General features: G+C 38.5%; 1 protein-coding gene across 21 annotated transcripts in view; it reads left to right on the forward strand.

Annotated features, from left to right (window-relative positions):
- Mga (MAX dimerization protein MGA) overlaps nucleotides 1–13,915 on the forward strand; it is an 82,228-nt gene that overhangs the window by 42,048 nt on the left and 26,265 nt on the right. For 11 of the 21 annotated variants that reach the window (XM_076570399.1, XM_076570401.1, XM_076570407.1 and 8 more), the window contains exons 8-14: nucleotides 116–774; nucleotides 2,291–2,633; nucleotides 7,478–7,701; nucleotides 8,290–8,472; nucleotides 8,996–9,065; nucleotides 10,729–11,246; nucleotides 13,523–13,817. In XM_076570399.1, coding sequence (XP_076426514.1) covers nucleotides 116–774; nucleotides 2,291–2,633; nucleotides 7,478–7,701; nucleotides 8,290–8,472; nucleotides 8,996–9,065; nucleotides 10,729–11,246; nucleotides 13,523–13,817 — 2,292 coding nt within the window. The remainder of the gene's footprint in view (nucleotides 1–115; nucleotides 775–2,290; nucleotides 2,634–7,477; nucleotides 7,702–8,289; nucleotides 8,473–8,995; nucleotides 9,066–10,728; nucleotides 11,247–13,522; nucleotides 13,818–13,915) is intronic. The other 10 variants (XM_076570414.1, XM_076570409.1, XM_016009514.3 and 7 more) reach the window with 7 other exon arrangements.

Genomic DNA, 13,915 nt, shown 5'->3' on the forward strand with positions numbered 1-13,915 from the left:
CAGTTTAGAGAAGTCTCAATAGCATGTATCTAAGTACTTCTGACCTTGTAGAATGTTTTTCCTAGAGATGTAAAACTCTCCAAGGTTTAAATGTCTTGTATCTCCTTACTTCTAGGTGGAAATGCCGAGGCTTCACTGAAAAACCGTTCTGCCTTCTGTAGTGATAAGCTAGATGAGTACCTGGAAAATGAAGGCAAGCTGATGGAAACCAGCATGGGCTTCTCTTCCAATGCTCCCACATCTCCAGTAGTATACCAGCTACCTACCAAGAGTACCAGCTATGTTCGAACTCTTGATAGTGTACTCAAGAAGCAATCTACTGTTTCCCCTTCTACCTCTTACTCTGTGAAGTCCCATTCTGTAACCACTGCCTCTCGAAAAACAAAATCTCAAAACAAGCAAGCAACACTGAGTGGTCGAACTAAATCATCTTATAAGTCTATTTTACCATACCCTGTTTCACCAAAACAGAAAAACTCTCATGTGATCCCAGGAGATAAAATTACCAAGAATTCCTTAAGTACAGCCTCAGATAATCAGGTGACTAACTTCGTTGTGCCTGCTGTAGATGAAAGTGCGTTTCCAAAGCAGATTAGTTTGCGACAGGCGCAGCAACAGCAGCTGCAGCAGCAAGGAACACGTCCTCTAGGGTTGTCGAAGTCTCAAGTAAAGCTTATGGACCTGGAAGACTGTGCGCTCTGGGAAGGAAAACCAAGGACATATATTACTGAAGAGCGAGCAGATGTCTCCTTGACAACTCTGCTTACTGCTCAAGTAAGTATTTGCTATTTTCTGTAAACATTGGTGCTTAGCTAGAAATTAGACATTGATGCTTTGGGTAAATGGATAAGCTGGGTTTTAGCATTGTAATTACCTAGGTGACATCTGCCGTCTATTCCTCCCGAGTGCTAGGATTAAGGGTGTGGGACACAACACCTGGCTTGGTGTATGCTTTTAATCCCAGTGCTCAGGAGACAGAGGCAGGTGGATCTCAGTGAGTTCAAGGCTAGCCTGGTCTACATATTGAGCTCCAGGACAGCTAGGGCTACATAGTGAGACCCTGTCTTAAACAAACAAAAAAGGTAGGAAGTTATGAAGGTACCTGATATTGATCTCTGGCCTCCAAATGTGTATGTGTGAGGTGGTGCATGTACACACACACACACACACACACACACACACACACACACACAGAGTTGCACATGCATACACTGCACACATACTACAAATAAATTAAAAAAGTAAAATTAAATTCTGGGCCTAGCAAGCTGGCTTAGTAGTTAAAAATGCTTTCTGCACAAGCCTGGTAACCTGAGTTCAGTCCCCAGAAACAGTGTAAAGGTGGATAAAGAGAACCAACTGCACAACCTTGTTTTCTGACCTCTGCATATGTACTGTGGCATGTGCACCCTCATATATCATACACACACAATAAGTAAAAAAAAAATTCTGCACTGAATTCTAGAGCTGGAAGATCATGAGATGTTGGCAGTAAATGCTTTCTGTAATTTGTGTGTTGTGTACATATATGCATGTATATTTCTATTGTGCATGCATTTGTGTTTGTAGGTTAAAGTTGATGTTAGATGTCTTGTTTAGACCCTCTCCCCTTTATTTATAGAGACAGGATCTCTTGTTGAAACTGGAGCTAGTTAGCTAGCAGCTGGCCCCAGAAATCCCCATCTCTGCCCCCCCACCACAAGTTACAGGGATTACAGGTGGCTGCTTTGAGTGGAAGCACCTTGTCCACTGAGTCCACTCTCTAGTGTGTGTCCTGTATTTACTAGTCATTTATAAAGTTTCATGCATGGATGATTTTCCTCCCTTTTATTGTTTAGTTAGAACATTTTGTAGAAAATAGTAGATAGCAATTATTTTTAATTTTTTTTTCAGACCATATATGCTGTCGGAGTGTTATTCACTCTGCTGTTGTAGTGTAGGCAATATGAGCCTGCTATGCTCCAGGAAAACCTCCTGAAATAATTAAGTTTGACCTATGCACCTTAGATTTGTCAGTTCTGCAGAACATTATGTGTGGTATCTAGTGAGTAAATAGCCTGTATTTGATATTTTTGTCATAATGAGAAATTTCTTTGGCTGGTATGTGCTAATGCATTAGAGTGGGAGCTTGTTTACTCAGAGTCCTAATCATGTGTGTAGTCTGACTTTTGAGTCTATGTCAATCTTGTATTAGTCCTCATAATCAGAAGGTAGGTCAATATGTGACTTGTAAGTTGGTGGTGGTATTGGGAGGACTCAGTAACACTTTAACTTTCTCACTTCACTTCAGGCATCTCTCAAAACCAAACCTATTCACACAATCATAAGGAAACGAGCTCCTCCGTGCAACAATGACTTCTGTCGCCTGGGTTGTGTCTGTTCCAGTCTAGCTTTGGAAAAGCGCCAGCCTGCTCACTGCCGTCGACCAGACTGCATGTTTGGCTGCACTTGTTTGAAAAGAAAAGTTGTATTGGTTAAAGGGGGATCCAAAACAAAGCATTTCCATAAGAAGGCTGCTCATCGAGATCCATTATTTTATGATACACTGGGAGAAGAAACAAGGGAAAGAGGGGGAGTCAGAGAAGATGAGGAACAATTGAAGGAGAAAAAGAAGAGAAAGAAGCTGGAATACAGTGAGTTGAATTTTTTGTTTGGTTGGTTGGTTGGTTGGTTTGGTTTTTCAAGCAGGGTTTCTTGTGTAGCCCTGGCTGTCCTGGATCTTGCTCTGTAGACCAGACTGGCCTCAAACTCATAGAGATCTGCCTGCCTCTGCCTCCTGAGTGATGAGATTAAAGGTGCATACCATCACCACCCTACAGTGAGTATTAATTAATTTAAAACTCTCTTAATTTTTTGTAAAAGTATACTTCTTGTTGTATGTGTGTGTATCTGTTTCTGTGAATGTATATAGAGAAACCAGAGATTGAAGTCATGTGTTTTCCTTAGTTGCTTTCCACTTGATTAAATAATTTCTTTCTTTCTTTCTTTTTTTTTTTTTTTTTTTTGAGACAGGGTTTCTCTATGTAGCTTTGGAACCTTTCATGGAGATCTGCTTGCCTCTGGGCAAGTGCTGGGACTAAAGGCATGTGCCGCCACCACCTGGCTTGATTAAAATAATTTTTAATTGCATTTATTTTATTTTGCATAGTGTATGTGTGTATGCATTCTTAAATGTGGCAGTCAATGGACAACTTGAAGGAGTTTGTTCTCACCCTTTACCATGTGGGTCCTGGGGGATCAAATTTGGGTTGTCAGGTTTGATGGCAAATTCCTAATGTGCTGAGCCATCTCACTGGCCCTCCACTTTTTTTTTAAACCGAGACAGGGTTTCTCTGTTTAACAGTTCTGGCTGTTCTGGAACTTGCTTTGTAGACTAGGCTGGCTTTGAACTCACAGAGATCCACCTGCCTTTGCCTCTCAAGTTCTGGGATTAAAGGTGTGCATCACCACTGCCCTCCTGCTCTCCACTCATTGATGTGGCCAGACTTGCTGGCCAACGACTTCCCAGGGGTCTTGTTTCTACTTCCCCAGTTCTGGAACTGCCACACCTGTTTTTTAATGTTGGTGCTGGGACCTGTACTTTGGGTCTTCATGTCTATGTGGGAAACACTTGAATGACTTAATCCTTCTCCTCAGCGTGTGTGTGTGTGTGTGTGTGTGTGTGTGTGTGTGTGTGTGTGTGTGTGTGTGTCTGTGTGTGTGTGTGTCTGTGTGTGTGTGTGTCTGTGTGTGTGTCTGTGTGTGTGTCTGTGTGTATGTCTGTGCGTCCATGCTCTTTCTTAGCCCTGTGGGCTGAACCTCTACAATTGAACTAAGTCCTCAATCCCCTCTGAAGTGTTTTTCATTTATTTAACACATACTTGTGTGTGCCTGAATATATGTACCACCTGCATGTAGGAGTTCTCCAAGGTCAGAAGAGACATCCTCTTGAACTGGAGTTAAAAATGGTTGAACCGCCATGAGGGTGCTGGGAACTGAACCCAGGTTTTGTTTATTTATGGAGGCAGGATCTCTTGTTGAAACAAGCTAGTTTATTGAGCTGTCTAGTCCCAGGGATCCCTATCTCACTCTCAAGTACTGAGATTATAGATTGCTTTTTTGCCTGCCCAGCCTTTATGTAGGTTCTAAGGATCCAAATTATGGTCTTAAATGCTTGAATGGCAGTACTTTATCTTCTGAGCCACCTCCCTAGCCTTCTGTTGTGTACTTACTAGAAATCTCTAAACATGCTGGCTCATACTTTTAATCTCAGTATTTAGGAGGCTGAGAGATAAGGATAGCTGAATTCAAGACCAGCCTCGTTTATAGAGATATTCTGTCTCAATTGCCTCCCCAACCAAAGAAGAGCATAAAAAAAAATCATCTAATACAAAGTAGACATGGCCTAAGAAGGTGGACAAACTTCTTTGGATATTAGCTACAGTGCTAGACTAGAAAACAGTGTCTTTAAAGTAGAAAATTACAAGTTACAAATAAGAATGTGTTTTTAAAAGGTATTATATTTATTTATTTTTAAATAGGCCAAGCATGTTTAAGAACCTGGGCGATATGATGTTCTTGATTGGATGATGTATGACACTGTCAGTGAAAACCAAGAAGACAGGGAAGGCAAAATTTTTGGTACAAGGAAATACAGTAACTGAACCAGTAAATGTTTTGGTAAAAAAAATTTGAGCAATTAGTAAAAGTAAAGAGACTCTATCTGAACAATTGGAATGCATGATTAAATGTCTTCTCTAAAAGGTGGTTTGTATACATTCTGTAAGGATAGGATTAATCACATAATTATGATTTTGAAAATGAGCTGATAGATTTTGTAGTTTTTAAAATAGAGTGACCTATGTAGAAACCATGAAGACTCAGGCATGATTATAGAACAGGAATCAGTAACATAAACCCAATGGTTGTGTGAAAATGTTGCTAGAGCTGAAGGTTAAAGAGCCCATGCCCTTCCATCCCAGTGATTTCTTAGCTTTCACTAAATCATGACAATCATCACTAAAGTTACAAATGGCTAAAATAATTTTCGGAGCTGAGTTCAAGGTCAGCCTGGTCTACAGAGTGAGTTCCAGGTCAGCCAGGGCTACACAGAAACTATCTCACAAAAAAAGAAAGGCAGAAAGAGAGAGAGAGGAAAATAGAACAAACAAAAAATTTGTTATTGGTAGGGACAGTGGATCTCTGATGTTTTTCCTTTGTACATTTCTTTGTAGGATTTTAATTTCTACAGGTTTATATTGTATAATTAGAATATAAATTAAAACTATATTCTCATTGCATGAAATCTAGACTGTTATGATTTTTTTTTGTAATTATGATGACTTAAAGGACTTATGTTGTTAAAAACCCTTTAATCTGTTAATGTGAAGGAGGAAAGCAAACATCATCAGACACCTTGTAAGAATGCTGTATACATTTTGCAATCTTAGGATGAGGAAGCTTTATTCTCCACTTTGCAAATGACCTGATTGATGCTTAGTCTCAGTTAACTTACCCAAGATTATATAGTTTTTCTGACTTGTAAGACTCCATGTTCTTTCTAGTATGATTTCTAAAGTATGGTTTCTTGAATTTTTTGTTTGTTTTGTTTTTCAAGACAGGGTTTCTCTGTGTAGTCCTTGCCGTCCTTGAATTTGCTCTGTAGACCAGATTGGCCTCAAACTCAGAGGTGTGCCTGCCTCTGCCTCCCCAGTGCTGGGATTAGAGGCATGTGCCACCACTACCTGGTGGTTTCTTGAATTTTTAATTTTACCTGCCTATATTCTCTTTCAGCTGTCACTCTGTCACCTGTTTAGCCTTTGATTTTGATTTTTTTTGCGAGGGGGGTGGTTGGTCAAAAAATATGGCTAGTTATGTAAAGGCCGTGTGGTGATTTGCTGTGAGCAATATCAAGCATAATAGGATGGATAAAACCTGGCATTCTTTTTTTTTAATAATTTATTTATTTTTATTTTATGTGCATTGGCATTTTACCTGCATGTATGTCTGTAAAGCTAGCTCTACATAGGCCATATCTATATAGATCCAGGCTACATAGTTAAACTCTGTGTCAAAAAAAAAACAAAAAAACAAAAAAGGAAGAAATAAAAGAAAATGAATTTAACAGTTTTCCATGACCTGAATAGACTTTTTAAAAGGCCATATAATCATCTCAATGAATATTTTTAAAGAATTAGCAAATCCAGACTGTCATGGTGGCACACACCTTTAATCCCAGCACTTGGGAGGCATAGGCTTGTGGGTCTCTATGAATTTAAGGCCAGCCTGGTCTGCATAGTAAGTTCTAGGACATCCAGAAATACATAATGATACTCTGTCTTGAGAAGACCAAAAAGAAAAAAGAATTGCCAAAATCTGTTTCTGATAAAAATTGTCACTCTAGAAACAGAAAGGCCCTTTGTCTGTTAATGAGATCTGTGAAACATTTTACAATGTGGTAATCGCGAAAGACTGAGCTAGTGCTCCTCTTCCCCCAAAGACAGAATGAGGAAGAATGTGTGTGCTTTCAGTCACTTCTGCATAACATCGCACTGATGGTTCAAGTGCATTGCCATGGCCTGTAGTCTCAGAATTTGGGAGTCTGAGGTGGCAGTATTGTTCAATCCAGGAATTAGACCCACCTGGGTAATAGCCAGAGTACATCTCAAAAACAAACCAGTCCCAGGAAAACTACACAATGACAGTCCTATCCAGATTGGAAAGGAAGAAGTAAAATGAACATTTTTCCATAGAGAGAAAAATCCTAAGCTGTTAGAAGTATGAATTAATTTAGTGAGACCACAGCATATTAGCGTGTAATGTATAAGCAGTGGAAAATTGGAATTTGAAATAAAAATTACCATTTAAAATAACATCTAAGGGGCTGGAGAGATGGCTCAACGGTTAAGAGCACAGGCTGCTCTTCCAGAGGTCCTGAGTTCAATTCCCAGCAACCACATGGTGGCTCATAACCACCTGTAATGAGATCTGGTGCCTTCTTCTGGTGGGCAGGGGTACATGCAAATAGAACACCGTATACATAATAAATAAATAAATAAATCTTTAAAAAAAAATCTAAAGGTTGGTGGGATGACTTAGCCAGTAAAGGCACTTGCTGCTGAGTTTGATCCCTGGAATCCACGTGATGGAAGGAGAGAATGTACTTCCAAAAGTTGTCCTCTGACTTCTACACATGCTCAGTTTCACACAGGTTTACTCCCACCTGCAATTTTAAGATAACAGCTAAAGAGATGAGACATGATAAATTTAACAAAAGATGCCATAGATGTATGTATGTATGTATGTATGTATGTATGTGTGTATATATACACGCACACATACTTTGTTTTATTCTTAGCTATTGTCTTGGTTGGAGATGAATACATTAATGCATATGAAGACAACTAGAGATCTTCCAGGGAGCATCTGTTTGATTGTTACAAGTTACTGTCTTTTGTGAGGGAAGCACCTAAATAACACGTCCTCCTTTTCTGTTAAGCCGTATGTGAAGCAGAACCTGAACAGCCTGTTCGACATTACCCACTATGGGTGAAAGTGGAAGGTGAAGTAGATCCAGAGCCAGTTTATATTCCAACACCTTCTGTCATGGAGCCTGTGAAACCATTGGTGTCACCTCAGCCGGACATACCTTCTACTACCGTGAAGGGCAAACCCACTGGAATTAAACCAGCACGAGCGTACACTCCCAAACCCAATCCTGTGGTAAGCTGGAATGGCGGTTTGTTCCTTACTGTGAGTTCCATAGGCCATTTGTAAAGGGGACAGATTTCAAGCAGAGTTTTTTGTTAATATTCTATGAAGAATTGAGGTAATGTGTCCGAGGGCTCTTCTTCTCTGTCTTAGTTTGTTTTCACTTTTAAAATGTGATAAAAATGAAAGTGATTAGTAGCAAAGATAGCCGAGTTTTTCTTCAAGTTCATAGAAAAAATGAGCTTTTTCATAATTTATTTTTTATTTTTGTGTATGTATATTTATGTGTGTATGCCATATATGTATGGGTGCCCTCAGAGCCCAGATGTGGGTGTGGGATCTTGTGCAGCTATAGTTAGAGGCAGTTGGGAGGCAGAGGCAGGTGGATCTCTTGAGTTTGAGAGATCCAGCCTGGCCCTCAGAGGGAGATTTGGGATAGCAAGGGCTGCATAGAGAGACCCTGTATTGAAAAAGAAAGAAACAAAAAACCGAAAAAACAACTTTTGTAATGGAAACAAAGATTAAAGTCTTTTTTCAGATTCTAGGATAAGTTTTTTCCCCCATCATTATAATGGTGTGTCTTGTTATTGAAACTTACAGATACGAGAAGAGGACAAAGATCCAGTCTATTTGTACTTTGAAAGTATGATGACTTGTGCCCGAGTTCGAGTATATGAACGAAAGAAAGAGGAACAGAGACAGCTGTCTCCACCAGTGTCCCCGTCTTTGTTATTTCAGCAGCAGAGCTCATGTTCTTCTAGTCCCGAGAACCATATTACAAAGGTGAAGTGCTTGTTTCAGAATAACCTTTACATTTCTGGTTCCCAGTTGCTATTAGAATTTATTGCTATCATCATAATCTTCTTTGTGTTTCCTATGATGTGTAAATAAGCCTATATCTCTTCTTAATGGTTTAATCTTTCTCTCAGTGTTATTTATTAAAATCCTTTAGCAATTAAAATAAATACTTTTGGTTTTAAATAAAAATACTTACCTACTAGTGTGATTTGCTTTTCCCATTGATGAGTTTTCTAAATAAGTGAAGCTTGCTCTGTTAGATATCCAATATTCTTCCTTTAGAATATATGATAGTGTGTAATGTAAATTATTTCTTTAGTGACTCAGTCATTAGTAAGAGAGTAAGGCCACATTTTATTTATCTCTCTTTTTTTTTTAAAATTGCCCAGGATTGTATAATATGATAGTAATATAACGGGCAGATGTGAAGTTCTACTGATTTATGTCCTCTCTGTAGATAATAAATACATTTTGAATTCAACTATTTCTGTATTATTTCTTTCTTTAGGAATCTGATTCTGAACAGACCTTAAAGCAACTTATTTGTGACTTGGAGGATGATTCTGATAAATCACAAGGTCAGAATAAAAACTAGTTGTTAACAATTGATAATAATTGCTATGTAATTCTGAACTATTTAGTGGCAGAAATGTTTAAACCAGCAATCCAGAATATGTCACTGTGCTTTTTTCTAATCTTTGCTAAAATAAAATTAGAAATAACAAGTAGAAGTCTTTCCCCATTATTTAGCTTAATATCCCTAAAAGGTCTGCTTGTGTTGATAAGGTATTTTGTTTCAGTGGACTTTTTATAATCATGTCAGTGAAAAATTTATCATACTCTTTTCAAGCCTCAAGGATATAGGCACCATTAGCTATTAAAATTGGCCTTAGGTCTTCCATAGCCACCACCAGTTGGGATGTGTGAAGGGAGACTGGAAGAACAACCGTCTCTGGTGATCTAGAAATTTCTACTGCCAGAATTTCACTGAAGAGACTGTAATCTAAACAAACAAGGAGTGTAGCTGTTTGTTGTTGGTCATGCAGCACCTAAGCTGCAGCTCTCTTCTTATAGTTACAGAGTGTGCATTAGGTAAACTATTGTCATTCTCCATTCAAGAAAGTAGAGGAGACTGCTCGGGTAGCGGGAACCTGCTTAAGACCATATGCACCCTGGGCATGATGGAGCTAGAGCCTGTATCCTTGACGTAACTCGAGCACATTGATTGAGAAGTTCCATTATAGAAATCTGGTGCCTTATAAAATCTCTATCTTGTCAACCTGTCACCATGGTTAGAGATACATTGGGAAGCTGCGTCATTTGTATACAACCACATCTAGGGACATTGTGGAGTTTGTAGTAGAAACTAGTGGTAGAATGTGTCCTAAAAGGTTTTTTTTTTAAAAATTTATTTATTTAATTACATTTGTTTATGTGTGTGAGGGGGTTGGGGAGGTACGTGCTTGCCATGACACATATCAGAGGACAACTTGCAGGAGTGAGTTCTTCTCTTTCCATTATATAGCCCAGGGATTGAACTTGTGGCAGGCTTAGCCACAAGTGCCATTTCACCAACCTCTTCTTTGTGTTTTTATAAACAAAACACTACCTTCTAGTATTTAGTGTTGATTCTTACCTTCACTTGTTTCAAAGCAGGCTTACCAAGTATCAGTGTTTGGCCTGTTTAGATATCAGAACAGTAACCTCTATCAAGTAAACTTTACCTTAGTTATAGGTCACATTTTGCAAGGTAGAACTTTTATGTTTGTAGCCTTTTAGAGCAGTGGTTTTTTGTTTGTTTGTTTGTTTGTTTTTGTTTGTTTGTTGTTGTTTTTTTAGCTCTGATTATTTTTAGGAGATTTCCTTTTATGAGTGAATTTAGTCTGTGGGTAGTGAAGACAGCTATTTAGTTTTGTGAGATTTTTTTTTTCCTTAAAAACTCCAGAATTTTGAGTTTACACAGTACTTTAACACTGAAAATATTAGGAAATGGGACCATGAGAAACTTGAGTTTCTTTCAAAGTTCAGTAGCCTGCCTTTAATTCCAGCACTTGGGAGGCAGAGGCAGGCGGATCTCTCTGAGTTCAAGGCCAGCCTGGTCTACATAGTGAGTTCCAGGACAGCCAGGGGTGCTATACAGAAAACCTGTCTCACACCCCTCCCCCCCATATTATATATATATAAATCAAAGTTCAGTACAGAGTGGCCATGCTGTAGAGGATCTATTTATTTTTCAAACAGAAAAGAGCTGGAAATCTCCCTGCAATGAAGGAGAATCTTCTTCTACCTCTTATGTACATCAGAGGTCACCTGGTGGTCCTACCAAACTGATAGAAATCATCTCAGACTGCAACTGGGAAGAAGATCGTAATAAGATCTTGAGCATCTTATCTCAACACATCAATAGCAACATGCCGCAGTCACTTAAGGTGGGCAGCTTCATCATTGAGTTGGCTTCTCAGCGGAAGTGTCGGGGTGAGAAGAACCCTCCTGTTTATTCTTCTCGTGTGAAAATCTCTATGCCATCAAGTCAAGACCAGGATGATATGGCTGAGAAATCTGGATCAGAGACTCCTGATGGTCCATTGTCCCCTGGGAAAATGGATGATATCTCTCCTGTGCAGACAGATGCCCTGGATTCAGTGAGGGAAAGATTACATGGAGGCAAAGGTCTGCCTTTTTATGCAGGGCTTTCTCCTGCAGGGAAGCTTGTGGCCTATAAACGTAAACCCAGTTCAACTACATCTGGGCTTATCCAGGTGAGAATTATCTTTAGTCTGGGTATAGTACCTTTTTATACTTAGGTAACATCTTGGTTTTTTTTTTTAAATACTCAAAGCCCTTTGTTAACCTTAGATCATATTTCTTCAAGTTTTCTGGGAACTGGATAATAAAATCATTATTCCTTATTGTGATAAGTAAATACATAAGGTGAACTGCTGTATGTAAACAGAAATATGGAGCCTCACATTAGCTTTTGGTTATCTTTCTATTCTTTCCAGAAAGTTTCTTCATGAGCTTTACTACTTGGGCTCTAATGATCCTTTGATAACTAAGCAGAAATAGTCAGACATTTAGTTTGGGTCTTAAAATATCTTATTGGCATAAAATTTTCAAAACAAATATATAACTACTAGTTATATAACTACTAGTGGCAGTAGAGGTAAGATGATCTTAAGATAGGTAGTAGAAGCCTGGCGGTGGTGGCATACAATTTTAATTGCAGCATTCAGGAGGCAGAGGCAGGTGGATCTCTTGAGTTTGAAGTCAGCCTGGTCTAGAGAGCCAATTCCAGGACAGTTGGGCCTACACAGAGAAACCCTGTCTCAAAAAAACCAAAGAAAAGAAAGTCACTCTATAACTTGAATATCAGTCAGTTTCTATTACAAGTTGAGCATTCTTAATCCCCATATCAGAAATTTGAAATTATCCAAACTTTAAAGTTTTTTGATCATCAGCAAATAGAAAATTCCACAGCTGACCTCATGAGATGGGTCATAGTCAGAATGCAAGCACACTACTATTAATATAAAATTACTTATGGTCCTTATGTGTATATGAGCTGTATATGACCTAAATAAATGTTATGCTTTGACTTGGATACTGCCTCCAAGATAGCTTATTATGCATACCTGAAAATCTAAAATGCTTCTTTCTTATCCAGAAATTTGGGATAAGGAATGCTCAACCTGTGTAGATGTTGGGGAAGATAGTAAATAATCTTCCATACCAGGCAGTAATAAGTAATCTAGATTTTGTATAGCTAAAAACTAGTGTGGTTTACTTTTGGATAGAAAAATCCCCCTTTTCTTTTAGATATCAAATTTGAGGGGTTGAGATTGCTTATCTTGCTGAGAATAATCATAATTAAGTAGCAAAGAGTAATTTTGTTTTTTGTAGTGGGTTGCTATAGATAGTTTCTTTACTGTTTCCCTATTAATTTGAAGAGTAGATGACTTATTCCATTTTCTATCTACTACTTTTAAATGATGAGACAAAAAAGGTATGTTGTCTAGATGTCATCTAGTATTATGAACTTGATTGAGAGGCTTTTGTATTCTCTTTAAATGCATGCACGCTTGATCTCGATTCCTCTCCTTTTTCTTCTACGTTGCTGCCTAAAATGGGCAGTTATCAACTCAGGCATCACAAAAAAATATATATTTCATTTGTTAGTTCACTTTATTCTGACCATTTAGTGACTACATCTAGAATTATGTTTATGCTAACATTTTATTTTGAGCACATTCTGTGTACAATATGAAAACGGTATCTTTAGAGTTGCCATCTTTGAAAACCAAAAACTGGGCCTAAAGAATACTACTTTGCGATTGTAAGCACTGTCTGCTTTTGCAAAGGACCCTGGTTCAATTCCCAGCATTTAGATGGTGACTCACAATGGTCTGTAACTCCAGTCCCAGGGAACCGATGTCCTTTCTGACCACTGTGGGCTCCAGGCATGTACCTAGTACACAGGCAAATTACTCCTACAAATAAAATGAAGATGAATAAAACCTTAAGGGGGGAAAAAACAACAAAAACTAGCATGACTTAATAGGTTATTATAGCAAAGAATGTCCTATAACTTCAAAAGTAGATTTAAGATATGAAGGATACTTGAAAAGACCCTTGTATGAGAGCTTGTTGTGCCTCTTTGGTCTTAGAGAGATACTGTGGTTCACAATTATGCTTCTTGCTTGTGATTCATTAATAACCACAATTACTTATTAAAGTAAAAGTTAGATGAATCATTGGACACAGTTATGTCTTTCACATACCTATAATGTAGAAAATAATTTAGTTTCTAAGATTTTCTGTTTCTAAACTATAAATGAAGATGAGCCTAGTTCAGATATCAGATGATAACTATCTAATTACTTAGATTATCCTGAATAGAAAAGCTTCACTTCTTTTTCCTTTTTACTTCTGCATCATAGAATTTAAAACACCTTATAAAAATGAAACCCCTGTCAAGGGAGAGAAGTTAGCAAGAGAATTTTATCTTTACAGAATTTCTCTTTGCCACTTGTTTCAGGTTAATGGTAAGAGTTACCCGCAGGCTAAGTTGCTATTGGGACAGATGGGGGCATTGCATCCAGCCAATAGGCTAGCTGCTTATATCACAGGCAGGTTGCGACCCTCAGTCCTGGACCTCTCAACCCTCAGTACTGTCATCTCCAAGGTAGCATCCAATGCCAAGGTGGCTGCATCCAGGAAACCACGCACCCTGTTGCCTTCAACATCCAATTCCAAAATGGCATCCTCTGGCCCAGCAACAAATCGCTCTGGGAAGAATCAGAAGGCGTTTGTTCCAGCAAAAAGGCCAATTGGTAAGTGGTTTGGAAAGGCCTGTAATTTAGTGTTTGCCAGTGATTACAGTATGAAGGTTATAAGTAGAGAAATACAGAATTTGGCATTGTTACATTTA

Source organism: Peromyscus maniculatus, chromosome 4 (assembly GCF_049852395.1).
Source record: "Peromyscus maniculatus bairdii isolate BWxNUB_F1_BW_parent chromosome 4, HU_Pman_BW_mat_3.1, whole genome shotgun sequence".
NCBI classification, from domain to species: domain Eukaryota; kingdom Metazoa; phylum Chordata; class Mammalia; order Rodentia; family Cricetidae; genus Peromyscus; species Peromyscus maniculatus.